The sequence below is a fragment of the Alligator sinensis genome, unplaced genomic scaffold, assembly GCF_000455745.1.
Source record: "Alligator sinensis unplaced genomic scaffold, ASM45574v1 scaffold748_1, whole genome shotgun sequence".
Taxonomy (NCBI): Eukaryota; Metazoa; Chordata; order Crocodylia; family Alligatoridae; genus Alligator; species Alligator sinensis.
This window is the reverse complement of record NW_005842455.1, coordinates 330,076-352,101: the sequence shown is the minus strand read 5'-3', so window position 1 is coordinate 352,101 and position 22,026 is coordinate 330,076. Positions and strand designations below refer to the sequence as shown.

Genomic DNA, 22,026 nt, shown 5'->3' with positions numbered 1-22,026 from the left:
TCAGGTTTGCTCAGTAACACACAACAATCAGGCTTGCAAATGCCAACTGGGAACAAAAGCCTTTTTTTTTTCCCCCCAAGTCTTGTGCATCTTTAACTATGACATTACTCCAGTTCACAAAACTGGAATTTGATTGAGCCTCTTCTTAGTGATGGAATTCTGAAAGAGCTACAAAGTAGCAAAATGTAGATTGGTAGTGAATTGTGCAGACAATATCTGGATATACAGAAGAAGTCCAGATCAGCTGAAATTTACCTTTCTAGATAGTCATTTTCCTGACTAGAGTTTCACTTTACACCAGTGTTTGTGAAAGGATTTAATGTTGTATTCCTGGGAGGTGGTATTCAGGATGGAACTAGACTGAGCCTGTGGTAGCTGATTTATGGTCTGGAAAAATGGCTAGGAGTACTGGCACTTTGTGCAGTTTATATCTATGCCAGACACTTTTTCACCTTTTTTAAATTTCAATTTGAAAAACAAAAAGTTTTGTTTAGACTTCTAGGATTGTCAGCCTGGTCAGTTTGGCTCTGTAGCACTGTAGCTTTTGCATGGAATGACTCCAGCAATGATAAACAGAGCGAGTAAATTAAATCTGTGTTTAAAAAAAAAACCAAAAAAGGCAGCAGCTTAGGAAATTTAGGATGACCTTCAGCTACATGATGATTTCCTATTTTGTTTTAAAAAGTTAATGCTTTTATAAAGTGAATTTCACAATTTAAAATTAATTCAGATCTTTTATTTTTCAAATATTTCTCTCTTAAGGTGAAACTGACTTTGCATCAACGAGATCTGCAGCTTGAATCTTTACAGCAGGAGCATCTTGAGCTCATGAAGCAGCTTACTCTAACTCAAGAGAGATTGCACACCAAAGACCAGTCCTTGAGTGACCTGCAAACACGATATGATGAGCTGGAGGCCAGGCTAGAAGAGTTTCAAAGTGACACTTCTTCCAAGGATGACATGATCCAATATTTGCAGAAAGAGAAGATTGTCCTTGAAGTAGCTCTGCAAACAGCGAAAGCAAGCAGAGAAGAACTTGATGAAGGGGCAAAACGCCTGGGAGAAGGTACAGAGGCAACATCAGAGATATTGGAACAACTGAGGCAAGAAATAGCTGTAAAATCTAGCCAGGTAATTGGTTTCTAGTATTATTCTTTTACAAATAACAGATAAAATATATTGATACAGGCTTGTGGAGCAGCTGAATGACTAGAGCATACCTCCATATAAAGCATTTGTCATATACCCATAAGCCTTCATTTAGATATTGGGGTATATCCATCAGTTTTTATAACTGCTTCATGTAAGTTGAGTAACCTTAATTTATTTTTCTGTTACTGAAGTAGAATTTTTACAGTATATAGTATATTTTATATTAGTTAACAGTACAGATATTTTATGTCTGTCTAATTCTTAATTCATGGAGTTTGAGAGGAACAGTTATATTTTTGTGCCAGGATTTAATAGACTACATTGCTTCTTTATCAAGGATCATGATAATTTCTGAAACCAGTTTTTCAAAATTGAACATTTTATATGAATTATAAGGTTCCTTTTAAATTATGTTTAATGTATTCTATTCATATTGTACTGTGTACTAAAGGACTTCCTCATGCATGTAGCTAACATTTGGTTGCTCCTTTTGGAATGCCTTAGTACTACTTTGTTTGAAATACTATATTGGGTCTCATGTTTATACAGTTCTATATGCTCACAGATTGATTCTCAGAATTCTTTGCTTGGTCACTGTACTACTTTACCAGATTAGAGCTGCTGTTTACAGATGCTGCTATCATGCATTTTCTAGTGCACAATGAATCTTTGACTGTTCCAAACTCTAGTTGCATAATCAGGTTTGTTCCATAACTTGTCTAGAGCTGGGATCAGTGACCTTTAGCAGAACCAGGCTGGAGCTTGACTCTCCCCCATCTCTCCTCCTCCACTGCAGATACCAAGACCCAGACCCTCAACAGGGAGAGAAACAGAAATGACAGAGCAGTAGGCTCTGCAACAGGGGAGTGTCTTAGAGGGAATGGGCCTAACGGTGCAGCTCCATTCCACCAATTTTTCTTCCTCCTCACTTTATTTGACCTTTTTGAGGGCCAGATCTGACCCACAGGCTTTAGGTTGCTGACCCTTGGTCTAGAGGAGTGAGGCTAACCTTTTTGTTGGGTGGGCCACACTAAATAATCTCACACCTTCCATGATCCCTTTCCTCTGTCTGATATACTGCTCTCCTTCCTGGTCCCAGCCCTGTCCTCCCTGCCCAATCTGCCACTGTGCTCTCTGCTTTATCTCCGATCTGCCACTGTTACACACAGTGGTTGCCTGTGCCACTTGTGGCACTTATGCTGCTCTAGAATATTCACACTTCAGTGCAAGACAGAGAATATACGTTTGTATGAGAGGCTGGCCATGGCCTGGGATTGGTATCCAACAATGGGATTTTTTTTTTGAACGATAACGAAACAAGCTCTGAAATGTTGGTGCCAGAAGTCGAAAGTAGCTCTGCTAACACATGCAAAATAACTCTCTCTTGGTTACAAATCATCTCCATTTTATCTTGAGCATGTAAATATGAATTGGTATAATTCAGATGTATCACCTATATGTGATGGCATATTCAAAAGGTTTGGAGTGTTGTAGCCATGTTGATCCAGGAAATATGAGAGAAGCAAGGTTTTTTGGCATGATATGTTTTATTGGACAGCTGTAAAGTTGGGAGAGATGTTAAACAAACTTTGGGGCACAAAGTGCCTTTCTTCAGGCTGTTTATGCAGCATTGGAGATTTGTCGTGTGTGAACAGATTCAGAGAAGGAGTAAACCAGATTATTTGGTTTGTAGTAGCATCACAATAACCAGTGAACATTCATGTTCTCATTAGATTATGCACTGTATACGCATAACAAAAAAAGTGGCTTTTTTTGAAAGAATTTACAATGCAGTTAAAACACCACATGTGCATTTTTTCCCTCTTAACAGGTGGAAAATCTGCAACAAGAAAGTGCCAGCTTGAAAAAGCAGACCCAAAAGGTAAAGGAACAGTTCCTGCAGCAGAAGGTAAGTGTACATGTAACTTTTTTGAAATTGTGTTTAAAAATAAACAGTATGTGCGTTACAGCAAAGGCATATGCTAGCAGTGCTGTTTTTCATAAAGAAGCCTGAAGCCACTAACCTGCTTAAACTGCATGCCGTTATGTCAAATCGAATGTTGTCACATTTCATTATAGGATTTATGTAACTTGTGTAGTTTTTGATTTATATGGGAATCAATATAAAATAAGACACAAGTCAATTCTTGTCCCAGGTAAATGTAAGTGCTTTGCCTTAAACAAAAGATCATAACAAAAGATCTCTCAAGTGCTTTTGCATTAGATGATATGCTTTGCAACAATAAAGAGAAACTTTTGAGTACTGTATTTAAATTGGTCTTGTAAAATTGTACTTGCATAGTCATTTAAAATAAATGTTTATTTTAGGTTTTGTTTTGAATGTATATGGAGTCTGATCCTGACTGATAACTTGAAGTCCTGTTGCATCTTTCCCACCTGTAGCAGGACCATTAGCTTGCTGTTTAGTTACCTTATTAGTCCAACAGCAAAGGTTGTTTTAACTTGTAAGCAGCGTTTTTCAAGAATGTAGATTTGGTAATACCAGTCCTAATTGCAAAATATGGACACGTATATTTTGTGCCAGGACAGGTAAAATTGCCTGATTATTTTGTAAGGTTAAATACATTTTCTTTTATCTGGAAAATGGATAATATAATTCCAAAGATTATCTTTCTGAACTGTTGCTTCCTAATATATAGTTCCATTTTTACAAGTGCCTGGTTTTTATCTTGCAGTCACCTACTAATTCTATGTAAAATACCTGTGAACCAGTTAAAAAAAAGTTGTAGAATATAGTGCTGGCTTTTAAATCCTTTGGCACAAAGAGTTGAAAAGTAATAAAGTAATCCCCTTTATATAATTCCTTAAAGCTAGACATTTCAAAAGTTGCAGCAGGGAAGATTCTGTTCCCTTGAAGCTCTTTTGGTTTTAATGTCCTTGATTGCTCCTCATCTTGTGATGTTTGAAAAGTAAAATATCGGCATTTTTGATAAATCATCTCTTCTTTGAGCAACTGTGACATGGCGAATATCTCTGTAATTCCATTTTGTGTGGTAGGTAATGGTGGAAGCTTATCGAAGAGATGCAAGTTCAAAGGACCAACTGATTAGTGAACTGAACGCTACAAAGAAAAGGCTGGACTCAGAAGTGAAAGACTTAAAACAAGAGTTACTAAAACTTCAGGTTGAAAAGCAGTCCACTGAGGTGGAGCATTCAAAACTACAGAAAGAAGTGACCCAGGTTCACCAGCAGATGGTGGAGTTGGAAAACCATCTTCATTTGGCGCAGAAAGAGCGGGATGACATGGAGGCACATCTACAGGTGTGGAGGATGCTGAATGTTAAAGTTCTAAAGAATGTCATATTATATGTCACTAGTTTTACTGATTGCTGAAATGAGATGCAAGTTGTGGTAATGTGCAAGTTCTCCTCATGTTTAAGTTCTCTTAGGTAAAGAGAGAAATATTTTTGAGAATCAGTATACTATTATTTTGCTGACTTTTTTTTCTTTTTAAATATTCAAGTTAAACCAGGGCTTACCATAAATTGGCTGCCACATATATATGTTACTGTTTTCTCTACTGTTTTCTGAGACAATTTTTTTATATAGTAAACTAGAATATGAAAGTTTTGTGCTTAACACATTCTCCTTTTTTGTTCTTTTTCTTCCTTATTCTTTATCTTTTCCTCAAGTCTTTGCAGTTTGACAGGCAACAAATGACATCTCTTGCTGAGGCAAATGACTTATTAAAACTGCAGGTGGAACAAATGCAAGAAGAAGCTAAAAAGTAAGTTGGTTCTTTAGTACAGCCAGAGTAATAGCATTCATCATTCCAAGTGTGCATTAGCAAACTGTACAAAAATTACAAATGGGTCTTTTCCCCACCCTATTGGGGAGCTGCATATTGAATTCCCATTTTGGAAGTAAACAGACTTAGGCACAGAAGTTAACATGCCCAAAATTATGGAAGTTAGTGGGTTGGAACTTCTGAGTTCCAGGCTCAGACTTCTTTGACCCCCTCTAGCCTTAAAACGGTAACTGAACTAATGAAGTGACTCTCTTTAATATAGAGAGTGTGATTATTTCATAGGTACCAACTTTGGGAAATATATAATTTATTTATCTATCTGCCTTTTTTATTTTTTTTGTGTTCAGGTGTTACTTTTTATTAAGTATCTATAGTATAAGTAGTTACATTGAGATGACAATCTTTTAACGGCCTGTTTTTCTTTGTTGAAATTAGTTTCGTGCAATACTGTGAAAGTATTTATTTTCCATTTTTAGCTAAAATGCAGTAGAATTAATCTTAGCGTTTAACTCTTAGGATGATTGCCAGTATTCTGTCTATAATACACTTTCCAATGTAACATATGCTGTGTAATATATACAGTATGTTAACATTCTGTTCATATTTCCTGGGATTAATTATGATTTATGTTCCTTGATTTTTTTCAGCTGCAACAGATTACAGCTCCAACTCTAAAAAAGCTAGCCAAACTTAAATTTTGAGATTAGGTTTTTAACTCTAAAATGTGTTATTCCTTCACTTGCCTGAGGAGAGAGTAATATAATATTTTCTTTGTCTCTGTTAGTTTTCCTAAGTCCAACTATGACCATTTGATACTACAATGACTTTTGTCAAGTATACTAGGAAGGGTGTTGAGGGATGGAGAGGGACATATTCAATGTTTACATTTAGTCTCTGGATTGGTCTTGGTATTATTAAAGGATAAATGTTAGTATAGTTCTGTATAACCCAGCAATGTAATTGGCAAGAGAAATAATCAGCCCTTTTCTAATAGATAAAGTATACCTTTAGCCTGCAGTAAAGCTAGCATTGATCCAACACTGCTTGCTTTTACCTAATGTAAAAACCAGTTTATAACTTCAGAAAGCCGTAAGTGATAAAGCAACCAGGGGTATTTATTACTATGATACTTTAAAGTGTGGCATAAGGCAAGAGGCACGTGAAAGTATACTAGTGGCAAGTAAGTGCTGACCACAAGTGACATTTTGCAATTCATGTATATCTCAATGGTTGCAGCCAGACGCTGACGCATTAACTATATTTTTTTCTGTAACATTTTAAGAATCCACACGTATGAAAGTGTTACCATGTTTGGATTGTGGCTTTAGCTGGGGTAGGGAATGTGAGTGGAAGGAGACTCTTGAGGGAGGAGATAGCAGCTCAAGAGGACTTGCCACAGTAGAAATTAATTTCAGGTCCAGACAACATGACCCAGGTCCACATGGAAAAATAATTTTGCTAAAAAATGGACTCAGGAGTAGAAGGGTGTGTGTCTCCCGCCTCCGAAGTCTCTTTAGTGATTTCGGACATTTCTGATGCACAAGTGTAACCTCAAAAAGATTTTCCTGTCAGCAGAAAATAGCTTTCTGTAATTGAAAAATGCTAGTTATGTGTAATTAACCAATTAACAGTGCCCCATAACATTAGAAATTTATGGTTTATCTGTTGAGAAAAACTTTAATGTTTCTTAGATGAATTTTTATTGTTCCTCTGTAACTATTTGGATATAATTTGTTTGTTGCAGACACTTACTAGGTCTTTTCATTAAGGCATATTAATCTGGAAAGTTAATTTTTCAATATAGTTTTTCAGGAAGTTTTTTCAACTAGAACCTCTCATTTTTTGTTTTTTCATTCTAGGGCCATTACTGAACAGAAACAGAAAATGAAGCGCCTAGGTTCTGATCTGACTAGTGCACAGAAAGAGATGAAAGCAAAACACAAAGCTTATGAGAATGCAGTTGGCATTCTTAGCCGCCGGCTGCAGGAAACCCTCACAGCAAAGGAATCTGCCGAAGCAGAGTTGAGCAAGCTAAAAGCACAGATTATTGATGGAGGAAATAACCAAGTTTCCCAGGTTGGCAGAATGGACTATCACCAATTATTGCTAAATCCTTAAAGATAAGGCTTAAACTATGGTTTATTTGTTAGGAAACGAAAACTTGTAATACAAACAGTTTTGGGGCATGATTGCATTTTACAAGATTTTATATTCTACTGAAAATCTTGTAAGCTTCGTTATGTTTCATATATAAATTAATAACATGGATTGTTGTCAAACCTCCTGTGATGACTTAAAGTCAATACTACTGTAATTATAGTTCCTTTCAGTCTAAAATAAACTAGAAGCATGGGTTTCAAATCTCCGGCAGTAGAACAGTTGCAATACATTTCAGCTCAAGAATAATTCACTTAATCTTGTGCCTTTCTTTATTGCAGAAGCTATAAATTATTACTTAAATATTGTATTACCAGTTTCCAGATCTGTATACCATGTGTCCATGGCTCAGCCAGGGAAAAATTGCCTTAACCAAAGCTGAGAATGGTTTGGGTTTATCTGAGTAAAATAAGACTGCCTATTGGTCACAAACTTCAGAAGAAATGTCTGCGTTAGCCATGAATCTGTGTCATCATTTAAGCAGTAGTTACTTGCTTAGGCAATATTTTCTTACTGTTCTGAAATTTAATAGACTCTTTTACTGATTATCTAACAATAGTTTTTCCTTGCCAAACACTTGCTTTATGTTGCTTCAAATCCCTCATTAAATCCAACTATTTCTGCGTAGACTTCAAAAGCTAATCTATTTTTTGATGCTGTGCCAAAATTTTAGCTGTGACTGTTTCTGTCATTACCAGATATAATGTAGTTGAAGCCCCTGAGCAAAGACCTAATTTTATAGTTGCATTCTAACTATGGTATAGCATAAATAAGGGAATGAATTCATCGTTAAATATTTTCCATTAAGAAAAATAAAAAATCTATTCATTGCAATAACCTTTTTTTTTTCCCCTCTGAGCCCCAAACTGTTATCCATTAAGCAACAGAAGACACTTTAATATCAGCCAGCATAATAGACTTGATAAAAAAGTAGTTGTCTCTTGGAGTAGTTGGAATGATTGAATAACCATATTTCTGATGGTTTTACTTTTAGGAAAGGATTCAAGCTCTGGAGACAGAGTTGCAAGCTGTTAGCAGCAGTAAGACAATGCTGGAGAAAGAGCTGCAAGAAGTTATTTCACTTACCAGCCAGGAGCTGGAGGAATACAGAGAAAAAGTATTAGAACTTGAGGATGAGGTAATTGTTAAAGCTCTACCAGCAGCCCTAGGGAGGGAGGCTGGAGGAGATGATGATTTGGAACTGTAAATTTATTCAAACAGTGAAGTATGTTAAAAACTGGCATGGGGAAGGTTCAGCCACACTTGGTAACCTTGCTGCAAGGTACCCAATCTTTATGCCTTCCTTTGACCCCTGGGAAACAAAGGAAATTAAATGAATGAAGGGTCTACATTAGAGACTGGTAAAATCCGGTCAAGAAATGTTAACTGGTGAAGAATCCAGTTAATTACCTATTGAGGTGAATAGGAGTCATGAGTGTTCATTGACTTCTGGAATCAGAAGTTAATATGGCATGAGAAATGTTTAATAATGGCCTCTGCTATTAGTATCTCATTTCTTCTTTGCTTTTCCTGTTGAAAGCACTTGCACAGTCTTCTAGCTGACTTAATTTGTATTAGAAACAAAAAATACAGATACACTTGAAATGACTTTTAAAAGTATCTGTTATTAAATTGGAGACTTTTTCCTACCATATGTAAAGCAACAATGAGGTAACATTCTATTTTTTTCCTTTAGCTTCAGGAATCTAGAGGCTTCAGGAGAAAGATAAAACGGCTTGAAGAAATAAACAAGAAGCTGGCCCTTGAGCTGGAACATGAGCGAGGAAAGCTCACAGGGCTTGGTCAGTCCAATGCTGCTTTGAGGCAGCACAACAGCATCCTAGAAACAGCATTAGCAAAAAGAGAGGCAGATCTGGTACAGCTGAATCTCCAGGTAGTTGGAGCATATGTAACTTTTTAGGGGAGAGAATGTTTCCGTTTTCAGAACTTAGCTATGTCCATAGATTTACACGAAAAGCAGATGTTTAAAGAAAATTCGGTGTATTTTCACCAGATTCAGGTTTCGGTGTGGATTAGGATGAAAGAATAATACAGTTCCAAACGACTGATCAAAATATGATTTTTAGACTGGGCTAAACTAAATGTTTTCGGTGAAAACAGTAATGGAAATCTGCAAAAACAAAGGTGGCAAATTGAACTGTTATCACTGACACATAAATGCCATACAAAGATCTGCTGATATCAGTGTCAGTCCTTTTACTTAGTCTTACATCATTTACCAGAATATAGCCTCTCCCTGCCCTTTCCCCTCCACCGTAAAAAAAAAAAAAAAAAAAAAAAAAAAAAGTTTAACAACCTACATACATTCCTGTTAAAATGTAACCACCTCTGGGACAAGATGGCAGTATGCAGGGAGAGTGACTATAATGATGGGAAGTGAAGATGTGCCAAGGAACCTCAGGTGCTCTCTTTCAAATTTGCTGTGGGATCTGTAACATACACAACAGAACAGGAAAGACCAACAAACAGTACATTTCATACTGTTTAACTTGCCTAGCTTTTGAATACTGTTACTTACGGAAAAGCTGGACCTTTCTGAACCGTATTATGAATTCCCAGCATTTTTAATTCCCAATTAGCTGATACGTTTTTGGAGTGTGGGGGTTCTGGTGGCTTCGTCACCTGTTTCCATTTGTGGTTCTGAGAGTCTTTGTGGTTCATTTCCCCCACTTCAGGAGTCTGTCATGGCAATTATGCTTCCATCTGAGGAAGATGTGATGGGAATTCCCTTAAATGCACTGTTAGTCTGTCAAGGCCAGGCTGAGAAATATGGAGGGAAGCATTCTGTCACTGCTAAATCCTGGTTTTGTGATTACTATAGGTTCAAGAAGTCCTGAAGCGTAAAGAGGAGGAGGATCAGCAAATGAGACAACTTATTCAAGCCTTACAGACTGCCTTAGAGAAAGAGAAGTCAAAAGTTAATGACCTCAAAGAACAGGTAAGCTTCTCCTTCATTAATAGTAGATGATTTGAATACAAAATATTGGAAAGCAGTACAAGTAAAAGTCAGGCATACAGTGAGCTGCTACCTGCAGCCATCTTTTTGGGGCGGCCAGTAGCGTGTCAGGTCCCTGGATGCGTCTCGACTTCTAACATGCCCTACATTAAGCACAGTTATGAACTACCAAAATGTTAGCAGGGGGCTCCCTTGAAACATTTTCATCAGAATTGGATACGTACCTTTTCTCTGGGTAAAAGTATTCTCTATCCAAAGGCACCTCAAAAGACCCAAGGTAAATTTGGTTGTTTTGTTACATTAATGAATCTAATGATAAAATCCTTCCTTTTCTCCTGAAATGCTGGATGAGGAAAAACTACCTGTTTGTTTTCATAGGTTGCAGCAGCCAAAGCAGATGCAGCACATAACCGCCGTCACTACAGAGCGGCTATCCTTGAACTGAATGAAATTAAGAAAGAGCTACAAGCCAAAGAACTGCTTGTCCAAGCCCTTCAGGCTGAAGCAGACAAACTGCAGTAAGTACATTGTAAGGTATATTTAAGTTTGTCAGGACACAGTAAATAAAATGGTGACTGACTGAACAAAACATCTGAAAACTGCTTGTATAGTTGAATTTTTGGTTTTGACTCTGGAACGGTTTTAGTGAATTAGTCCTGGCTGAGTCCTTCACTGGGTACATGTGCATCCAAGTTGCAGAGAGAAACTCTTCTTCTACTATGTCTGAGTTGCATCTTATCACCTGCACTGCTTATGATTTTGACACCCCCCCCCCCATTTGATAGGCTAGATGGGTTTCAGTGTCACATGCGTGTGTGTTGCTCTTCTTTTTTTCATGTCCATCAGAAGTGTGATCTACGTGCAGAATTAATTTCCAAGCATGTGAAGCATCAGTTAACTGTCAGGTTTTCTGAAATAGACAGTATTGTTGTACTATATGGGAATGTGAACTGGTCACTTGCTGCTGAACATACTGGTCATTCAGCCTCAGAATGCAAGGGCTTAGGAGCTTGAAGCAGAAAGCTGCAATGAAGCAGTTGGCTAGATTCTGAGCTCTTCAGAGTACATTTTTCAAAATTGGATGGCAAATCAATTTCTTAAAGTTTTCTAAATGAAGACATGATAGTGCTTTAGTTATACCCAGGGACAACCCATCTACCTTAGTATGAATACAATGATATCAGTTACAGCATGTTTCTATAGAAGTGTGAAATAAGCTACACTGATTAGAGCACTACATTATAGTTGCTGTAGAAAGAAAAATCAGCCCTAATCAAAATACTTAAATTCCTATTCTTCTTCTTCCATATGTCTGATGTAGATACAGAACAGTAATTATAATTTTACATTTAGGTGGTTGAGCCAGACAGTTGTCAGGAGCAGCAGAGCGTATCTCTGTGATACTTCCTTCATATTTGTGGATCAGGCATTGAGTCATTGTATGTTTCATGGTCTGTTCTGGGTGACCACAGTTGCACGCTGGAATTTTGAATTTTTTTCCATTTGTGCATCAGGTATCTGCATCTCCCATGGTTTGTGAGGATATATATGGTTTAGAGTTGCCCACGAATGTCATGGGAGATCAGAGCCAGGGACCTTCTGCATTGGATCTATCACAAGATGTTTATTTGGGACTTTCTGTGTCTCTAAACTTCCTGTGCCTATACATGCCTGTAAAGTGTTGTGGGTAGACTTGTCTCAGAACTTCAGTACTGCAAGTAACAACAATATGGATGTCTGAATAAATCAAAATGTAAACTTTCTTCTCTTAAAATAGCCTATTGACTTTTGGTTTTGTTTCTCCTCTTTAACTGGGCTACTACATTTGTTAGTATGTATGTACATACATGTAATGTACATACATTACCTGGGCTTGATACATTTGCTAATAAGTACTTGGCTCAATATTGCTTTGTCTCTTTTAGCAAAATGCTGTTTGTGGCTAAAATAATGACATGAACATGCAGGCAAAGACTGCCAAAGATGCAACTTGCCAGACTGTATTGCTGATTTTCTTAGTTGGTTCTTCAGGTTGATAACTTGTATCACTTGCTTCTAAATATCTTATTTTATTAACTATGTGTTCTGTTGTAAAGAGAGATGCCTAAATGGTTCTTGTCTGTATTCTTGTTTTTGCCATTTCTGACCTAGGGCTGAGGATGAGAAACATTCCCAGGAAGTGTCACAGTTTCAGCAAGAATTGGCAGCAGCCCAGTCTCAGCTTCAGCTTCTGCAGAAACAGCTGGATGAACAACTTAATAAACAACCTGTAGTAAACCAAGAGGTAAAACTTTGTAGTTAACTCTGACTTCTTTCACCCATACTTAATGTATCTTATTTAGGTGCATAACCCTCAAAAGGCTTAATTAAATCCTCCAACAGTATTTGCATTTGTGTTAACAGATTTGCTAAGAAGTAGAAAATGTTTGCAACATAGGTAACAAAATAGCTTTAATTTTCTGATTGATTGGTCTTGTAGTTAATTTTAGGTGTATCCCAAAACTTTTTTTTTTCTGTAGGTTGAAGACCTCAAGTGGGAGGTAGAACAGAAGGAAAGAGAAATTCAAACACTAAAGCAACAGTCGGACATGACTGAACAGCGCAGTCAAAAGGAGTTAGAAGGAATGCAGCTGGTACTGCAGGTAATTGAGCTGACCTCCATGATTCTGAGGGACAAGGGCTTTCAGTGAAGAGTAAATTAATGGTAGAGGAGATTCATAAGAGGATATTAAAAAGGGACCCTGTAAGGTTTAAAAAGAAAGTACTATATCAATGTCAAGCATAAAACTAGATGATTTAAAACTAAGAGGTTTTGTGTGTTATTGATTTCAGTTTCACTATTCTTTTTTCTGTTTTATATGGCACCCACTTTGGACTATTAAAATAGGTTAGTCGCTCTTAAGTTACTTCCTAGACACACAACTGCTGTGCTTGCAAAAACAATGGAATGTATGTGGGTGTGTTTAGTTTCTATCAAAATTAAAGAAAATGATGGAAATATTCTTCATTAATGTTGGATGTGTCAACTTTAATTTTTACAAAATTGCAACTTTAGGTTAATATAACCTGACAGTGTTCTTTCAAGAAATAATACACTGGTAAATTATTAAATGAATTACTTGGATAGGGACATGGTGTAGGGCTTCTAATTAATAGTTAAAATGATGCAAATATCTATCACTGTCGACAGGAGCAGGAATATGCTATTTAAATGTCCCATGACTGACTCTCTTCCAAAGTAAATTATTTTTAAGGTTGATAATAATGGCCCATTCTACAGAGGCGTCTGCTTTTTTTTTTAATAAATCAAGAAATTGAAAAAATGTAATAGAATATCTAAAACCCCTTCATATAACTTGTAGTTTTCTGCCACTTAAACTTGGACCCTGTAACTACTCAGCTGTACATTTTTCACTTTTGATTATTCCCTCATGACGTTTTCTTAAGATTTAAAAAACCTCTTTTTTAAAACAGAATATCAAGACGGAGTTGGAGATGGTACGGGAAGATCTGTCAATGACTCAGAAGGACAAGTTCATGCTTCAGGCTAAAGTGACTGAACTGAAGAATAGCATGAAGAGTCTGCTGCAGCAGAACCAGCAACTGAAGATGGATCTGAAGCATGGGAAGATAAAGAAGGTACCTAAGTAGTAAAAAGGACTTTCACTTAGAATAATCAGATGTGCTATGGAAACAGTCTTCTACAGCATAACCTTGTGAGGACCCTGGTATGACCATGTTAGATTAACAGTTAAGGGATAGTGGTTCTCTGTTGTTTTAAATGATAAATCCTTAAAGGATTTTCTGGCTGCAAAACTAACAAAGCAATGTGGAGTATATGCCTCTTAAACAGAATGTCTTTCTATGCATTTGCAACATGTTTATGGCTATGATTTTGGCATAGTATCTTTTAGTGAACCTCACATTAGAGGTACAGGTGAAAAAAGCAGCCTTTGCAGGAAAGTTATTAATTTTAATAATCTTTACAATGCCAGTGTACAGGACAGTTAGTAGGGAAATGTATTTGTTGCAGTTATTGTCTTGTGATACTTGTAGTTTTAGAGAATTAATGCCTCCATTCTTTCCTATAGGTCAGCATCCCTCTCTAAACGTGTAGCAGTCTGCATTTTAAGACTCGCATGGTTGTGTGCATGTTTTAGGGAACATAGGGTAATTATTTAAATATATATGAAGTAAAAAAAAATCCATCAAATTGAATATGTGGTTGCATTCACTGATGAGATTCAGTTTCTTCAAATTAATGGCTTCTGTGACTGCCACAACAAAGTCATAGCCTTAATCATACTTCATTTACATGTCTCTTCAATGAAATAAGCCACAAGTCTTTTTCTTTCTCTCCTTTGCAAAAGACAAACACTAGCTATGTGATGGACTATGGATAAATCTTTTGTTTTTAAAGCACTCTTTAAAGGTGCATGTAATATCCTGCCTATTCAAGTTGTTTCTGGTGTCTTTTAATATTTTTACCCAAGCATTAACTTTGAATAGTGTCTTTATTGGATTCCTTGTTTAGCACCTTGAAACAGAGAGAACGTCTGTAACTCCCCAGCTCCCTTTATAGACCCAGTGCCTAGCTTAAAGATTTCCCTTACTAAATCTTCCTCTAAGCTTTCTGTACTTGAAGTTCAACATATTTCATTCTAAGGACCCTAGTAAGGGGTCTTATAGATTACTGATCAGAATTTACGAGTTGTGCCTTCAGCATAACCCAGAAAGTTCAGAAAGGTATACTTTTGACCACATATGTTCTTTTTGGCTGCATTGTCCTTTTTTATAACCATCTTTCTGTATAGTTAAGCCTGCTGTGAAGCCAGTAAGTTGAACCCCTTACTGCAGGGGTGCTCAACCTCCACCCCACAAGCCAGATTTGGCCTGCACGAGTCTCCTTGGGTCCAAAACTTTGACAGCAGGGGAGTGGTGGCAGCAACTGCTGCTCCCTTGCTGCCAAATTCCTGAACTTGTGGGGAGTGTGCAAAAGTCACCTAGGTCTCGATCTGAGCACTCTGGGGCCAGCTGAAGGTGGTGTGGACCCAGTCCTACAGCTTGGGGCCCCGGGATACATGAGGGCTGATCCAGTCCACAGACTGGCCTCAAACCACTTACCTGGCCCATGGCAGCAAAAAGTTTTTTTGGTCAGATCATGTTCTTGTTACCAGTTTATAAAGCCAGAAAAGAAACTGAGCACCAAGCCTACCAGTTTAGACATAAGTACTTATTTACTTACAAGTCTGGATGACACGGGACTACTTAAGGCCAAGGGTATTTAACTCTAGCCTTATGGAACCACGTCATTTGGTCCATGGTGCTCCCCAAAGGTCTGGAAATTTGTGGTGGGGGAATGATGGTGGCATTAATTGTAGTTCCCTTGCTGCTAAATTCCTGCAACCATGGGGAAGCCCCTCAGGTTGGATATTGCAGCCCTGTGTGCCAGATGGTGCCAGTACATGGCTGGTTCTACATGCATGCGATTGGGCTAGCATGCTGCCAGATTGAACTCATGGACTGATTGTGCATGTTGATCCTGCATGGGATCCAACCTACAGTCCAACCCTCCACCACACATGCAGCCTGTGGGGCCAGAGTGGGCGTACTGCGTTAAGCAGTTGTGTTGTGCCACTTCTGCCAGCCTTCACCATTGTTCTGAGCTGTTTTTCAGCGCAGATACATACTGTCTACACTCTTTATATCTGTTCTTATATAGTAATAGTCAAGTTGAGGAAGGTGGTTTGTTCCATTTTTTTCCCCTTTTAACAGAGGAAGGAACTGAAAGGAGAGACTAATTCAAATCCTGTGACGCCAGTGAAGATTCCTGATTGTCCTGTCCCTGCCGCACTGCTGGAAGAGCTGTTGAAACCACCAACAGCTGTGAGCAAAGAACCTTTAAAAAACCTGAACAGCTGTCTTCAGCAATTGAAGTATGACCCATTCTTTAAATCATGTATTATTTAATTTAAAAAATATTTGAACAAGTGTGCTTCCAGTCTAAACAAAAGAAGTAGACATTTTAAAAGGAATTTTTTTTCCTACACAGCTCTCACTAGCACAGTGCTGTGGATACTGATATTTGCTATAGCACTGAAGGTATTCAGAGCACTTTGCAGTAGGCAAAATGTATTGAACAGAATCCTTGTCTCTATATAGCTTACAGTCTGAATGCACAAATTGGTACAATGCAGAACAAGCAACCAAAGCAGGATTTATATATTTTTTTTCCTTTTGAAACGGAATTCCTGATGTAGCACAGGAAGATACTTGGCAGTATGAACAAAGTTGCAGTCCAGGCAGCATGTCAAAGGGAGAATGGTTATTATGGAAATTTTAATTTCTGTAACTTTTTTTTCATTTATCTTCCTGCAAAGCTCCGAGTGAGATGTACTGCTAAAGCTGCCAAAATCCCCTCTGCTTTTGAGCTAAATATGTCCTGTAGAAGTTGCTCCTAGCCCAGGAACAAGTCCTGTATTTCTTGCAAAATTAATTCTCCTGCATGCACTTGCCTTGTGTTTCCATGTGGCTTCAGAGAACCTCAGATGGGTATCAGATGTCAGAAATGATTTGAAATAAATTAGTCAGTGTTTAATAATGCCTCTCCAAGTTTTCAGCTGATAAGTTTTTCCTTTTTCTCTTCTTTTCAAAAGGCAAGAAATGGATAGCCTTCAGCGCCAAATGGAGGAACACACTATTACAGTACATGAATCAATGTCTTCATGGACTCAGATTGAAGGGCAGTTAATGGACCTTACTTCTATCTGTCCCACAGCTGCATCAAGTGAGCAGGACATTCCTGTTGTAGACAGACAGGAACAGAATCATAATGCTGGTGACAAGGAAGCAATGAAACAATGACGTCCTCACTGCTTGTTTTGCTTCACAACTGCTTTAAGTGTGTAAAAGAATCTCTATTTATTTGTTGTATTTTTAATGGAGTTTAGATTTCTGCTTTTGCCTTCAACAGCAACAACAACAACAAAAAGAAAAGAAAAATTTTGGAGGGACTGGCAAAACATTTATTGCACAGTGCTGTATTGAGGAGTTCCTATAAAATCATTCACCTCACTGAAGTAATGAAAATTGGGGAGTGGAGGGTGTGGAGGGAACAAAAGATGAAGTCTAAGGAGCAATCCAGAGGAAGGATTGAAAATATTTATTTATGAATTATAACTAGAGAGAGGCCAACAAGACAGTGTTGTTCTAGATCTGCATCTGTTTAATTGGGTTAAGAGAGTACCGCACTCTTGCAACATCAGATTTTTTCCCAAGCTTTCTGCTGTCTTGGGCTGCATCTACATTACATCTGGAAAAGTAATGATTTCCTTCCATTTTCAACTCTAAAGATTTTGAAAATCAGATTGCAGGTGTCTGGGTTTAAGATTTTTTTTTGAATCCATCTCTAATTATGAAAAACAGCTTTGAGCTTTGCTAAAGGAAAGAGGCTTCAAAATATGACTGGTGCAGGCCAGGTATAAACTGGTAAATCTGCCCAGGATGTTTTCTGGAGTGTGGTGATTGTCTTCTTGCAGTACAGGCCAGTAAGGAGCTTTGCTTCACTGCACATACACACTTTTTTTCTTTGCACCTTTTTGGTTAGGTTTTGAAGTAGACATACCTGATAAAGGTCTGTATATACATATGAAAAATCATAATTTCCTGACCTAAAGTATCAGTTTTAATATTTTAATATACTTATATACTATAAGTTGGGATTGACCTGGGTATTTTGTTACTTATTATTTTAATGTTACATTTAAGTTTGCTGTTGGACAATATTGTACATAAGGCTTAGGGAAACTAGCCCCAAAGCCAGAGCTTTTAGAAATGTAATTATTTCACTGGTATCTTTCAAAGACAAAAATGATAATGCCTATAAAATTTATTTTTTTTATTAGCTTTATCTTCCCCTTCCCTTTCTTGTTTTGCTTCCAGTGTGTGCACATCGTTCATGTGTGGGAGCACTGGCACTACTGTGACCTCTTCTGCAGAGGCACCTTGTTTTATCTAATGCAATGTTACTGAAGCACCCTGCCTTTAGATATGTTTTTGGCTGGTCCCATCCATGCTATATTATAGTACAGTGAAAGTGTCCTCCCCTTCTGTGTTATTCTGACATCAGCATAGACGCATTTTTTGCCTACTGTACACTTGGAATCATGCTGTAGCACATGACAGACTTACACTTAGAAGAATGAATGGATGGTCCCAAGTGAGTGTGCTGTTGTTTTTGTTGAAAGTGAGGAAGATAAGATCAGGTATGTTCTTTTATATTGGATTTTTTTATCAGTTAGATAAACAGGTGGATTAAACAGGTGGACAAAACATGGATAGGGTTCTCTTCAAACAAGAATTATTAAAAAAAAATGTAGATATATGCCTACACAGAAAAATTATCCTCACCTCTTTTTGTTAAGTGTTCCAGTTCTATCTCATTTGAGGGGATTGGTTTTGGGCAGCTGCTTTAGAAACAAAGAGCCCTGCCTTTAAAGTTTTGCAGTTCTCTTGATTCAAGTTCTAAGCCAACTAAATAGTTTGCGCTTACAACAGTGTCTAAACTGACTAATGGTGGAATTCCACTACCGTGTTTTATTTGGTAGGACTGACCTTAAAGTTTAAAAGTCAAGTGTTTCAGGTTTGAGAGGAAATGAATGGATTTAGTGTGGCATTAGGTGCCCCTCATGTAGGATTTCTGAACTGTTTAAAAACGTCAAAAGCTTTACTGACTAGCCCAGACGTGCTAATGTTTATATACTACTAAAGTCTACTTCACAGAGTAATGGTACTGATTAATTTTGCTGCTGTTCATGTTCTTGAAGTTGCCTGTATATTATGCTCTAAGAGGAAAAAAGATAGTGTATTGTTAATTGAAAAAGTTAAAACTACATAATGAATAATATATTCAGTGCAAAAAATTGTGTGTTCAGGTTTTTAAATAAAATACCATTTGTGCGGGGTTAATGTTTGCTGTTCATTTTGATAAATCATTAACTACAGGTAAGAATTTGTTAAGTTTTAAATTGTGAGCTTGGCAACATTTGTACAGATAAGACATTTTATCTGGGATCAAAAATGCCAGAACTGTAACAAACATTCGTAGTTCTTCAAAATGCCTGTCTCTCTCACTATTATACTAGTTACTGTAATGCAATCCTGTTTCAGGTCAGTGCTGCATCTTTCTTGTTAGTTCTTTACAAGACACCTGAGTGCGTATTTGATACAGCAACGTAGCCTTAAATGTATAGTTTTCCTCTGACAGAAAGAGATTGTTAAGATGTATTAGTTATATGAGAACTGATTTCTTCTTTACCCCACTCCTCATCTGTGTCTGAGAGTACTCAGTTTCCTTATCAGGACCCTTATCATAACCATACTTCTTTTTCTGTTAGTATCTATCACCTATTATAAAATCAAATACAAAACACCATCTCCTGACCAAAGAACAATGGATGAAACTTGAAGACCTAATTACATGAGATGTCGAGTACAGCCAAGGCTTACTAAAATAACAGGACTTGTGGGAAGTCAGCAGCTCCTGCAGGTGCTCCACAAATGATTAGGCCTTTCCCTTGTAACCCAGCAACTCTCTTCCTTAATTATTCTGTAAGGTGGTCGTTTTTGTGTTTCTTTAAAAGAATTCTCCTTTTTACCCTGGGATGCTAAGTATGTTCTCTCTACAGCAGTCTCCTAAGAGTAGGCGTGGGGAAAAAACTTGGTTCCTTCTTTGAAACAGCCCCATTAAGAGGAAAATCAGTGCTTCATTTAACATTGATGTGCTTTTAGAATTGTTTTCAGTAGTGGAATGTATTTTGTAAATCTTTTCCCCACTCTGGTAGTTGCAACTTTTCCAGCCAAATCATATGGAAGAGAGAGAAATTAATGTTGTTGTACTGTAAGAGTATTTTAAGTGATAAATGTTGGTAGAAGCTGCAGCACTCCTTTATAAAACGTGTTGCTTTTTGGAAGACTTAAAACACTTTAATGCGTTAAACTGACTTTGGAAATAAATTAGTTACCGAATCTACTATTGCTAAATGTTGCACGAAGCTCAATTCCACTGTCTTCCAGGTTGCTTGGAAATTTTTATATACTGTGTTAGGTTAAGTCAGTCCTTCCATTTCTTGTGCAAAGAGGGTCTGATCCCATATTCTTCAATCAGGCAACATATCCCTATTGAAATCAGTAGGTGTTCCACGTATGTAAGGAATAAAAATGTGTGCTCAGAATGGAAATTTTCGTGCACACATCTTTACGTATGTGAAATATAATAGTGTGGGTGTTTAAATAGAGTTAGTTAAGCCATCCCTTACATGCATTACTGATGATTATTCTTGGCCATATAAATGAGACTCTAGATGGCATCCTCACTACTTGTCTAAGCCATGCACAAGCTGTGAGGCATGTTATCTTAATTTTGGCAATGCAGTGTCAATTTTTTGCATGTCATGTCTATTGTGACCATAAAACTTTTTTTTTATGGTTCTGTGTTTTTCCTGAGAAAGCAGAGACAGTCTCAAGAAGCCATTAATGCTAGCCAGCTGGAAAATGGTCACACTTGATTTCTAATAAAACAGATAGCTTCAGCCCTAGAAAGTTCTCTCAACTAAGAGCAGCATTGTCCATTACAGATGCCCAGATTTTTTATGTTCCAAGTACTGTAAAAGTTAAACTGTCATGTTTTATACATGGTTTTCAATAATCTAACGTCTACTCAAATGATGAAGTATAAGGACAAAAAGGTAATCATTTCATAATGGTTTTTAAGTGGGAAACCAGGGGACAAAGGAGTTATGTACAACTAAAGATTCTGACCTTACAAAGCATGTTAATTAAAAAATAAATAAATTGTGCATAGGAATTCCTTTAAACATTTTGTGCAATAAACTATTTTTGGTAAAGGGCTCTGTGTTGTTTTTACTTCAATAACGACTTTTGTATTTTGGCAGCAAACTTACTTTTTTTTACGTTTAAGATCCTAGAGGGAACCTCAACACTGACCTTTACTGAAAAGTAGCTGCTACATTAACATAGAATCTAAGTTAAAGGTTATTTGAATCTTTTGTTTCATTTCCCGCTATCACACCCTGGGCATAGACAAGTCAGAAGCACCGGTTTTGCTGTTTCAGATGAAGCCAGCCTGTTTTTGGGGGGAAGATAGGGTGGGGCTCCTTGCCCCTTACAGGAAAACCTTAGTCAAGGCTTGCTGCTGGGGGGACCAGGGGGCAGTGCTGGATTTAGGCTTAAACTACTTAAACTACAGTTTAGGGCCTCATAACAAGAGGCCTCTAAATTAAAAAAACCTGACTCAACAGCAAGTGTTATAATAATCAGTTGGTAGACAAAGGAGATATGGGGACATGACTCTAAATGTGGACATTTTTGTTCCCCACTGGATTATTTTTATCGTATGGGGTCTCTGCATGTCATAATCCAGCACTGCCAGGGGTGCTTCTGTTCTCCTGAAGGGAAAAGAGCCTTGTGAGGAGCAGCACCCGCTTCCCTCGGGGCCCCAGGGCTGGTGCCGGCACAGCGGGGAAGGGAGCCGGAATCGATGCTGTTTTAAGAGAAAACAAAAACGCCGGCTCCTGCTTGGTTCAAACGAAGGCGGGATCCTGCAGCTGTCCCACATGTGCACGCCCCGGCAGAGCGACTCGCCCTTTAACACGTGCGGCACATGTGGCTCTTCCCTCCCCCCGTAGTTTTCCCGTCAGGCATTGCGGCGAACAGCTCGCCGGGGGCCACCCAATAGGCGCTGATGGCAGCATTCCCGTCAGGCACTGGGGCGGGCAGCTCGGGGCCGTGCTCTCCCTATGCTGTCAGGCCGCGGGGCGGGGTGGGGCTGGGTGTCCTGGGAGGCGGCGCTTGAAGGGGTTGGGGCGGGGGAGCCGCTTTTTGCCTTCTCTGTCAGGCAGTGTCTAGGACATACCCGGGGGCGGGGTCCTCGCTGCCGGGCGGGGGGGGGGCG

At 38.1% G+C, this 22,026-nt stretch overlaps 1 protein-coding gene across 1 annotated transcript in view; it reads left to right on the top strand.

Annotated features, from left to right (window-relative positions):
* The window catches only part of GOLGA3 (golgin A3), a 34,820-nt gene extending 13,861 nt beyond the window's left edge, over positions 1-20,959 (top strand). Inside the window, exons 10-23 of the mRNA XM_025212324.1 lie at positions 763-1,131; positions 2,984-3,061; positions 4,171-4,434; positions 4,806-4,900; positions 6,781-6,997; positions 8,073-8,216; positions 8,775-8,972; positions 9,921-10,037; positions 10,434-10,573; positions 12,207-12,339; positions 12,575-12,697; positions 13,530-13,694; positions 15,831-15,991; positions 16,712-20,959. Of these exons, the coding sequence (XP_025068109.1) occupies positions 763-1,131; positions 2,984-3,061; positions 4,171-4,434; positions 4,806-4,900; positions 6,781-6,997; positions 8,073-8,216; positions 8,775-8,972; positions 9,921-10,037; positions 10,434-10,573; positions 12,207-12,339; positions 12,575-12,697; positions 13,530-13,694; positions 15,831-15,991; positions 16,712-16,919 (2,412 nt within the window). The 3' untranslated portion in view covers positions 16,920-20,959. The remainder of the gene's footprint in view (positions 1-762; positions 1,132-2,983; positions 3,062-4,170; positions 4,435-4,805; positions 4,901-6,780; positions 6,998-8,072; positions 8,217-8,774; positions 8,973-9,920; positions 10,038-10,433; positions 10,574-12,206; positions 12,340-12,574; positions 12,698-13,529; positions 13,695-15,830; positions 15,992-16,711) is intronic.
* The last annotated feature ends 1,067 nt before the right edge of the window (positions 20,960-22,026 follow it).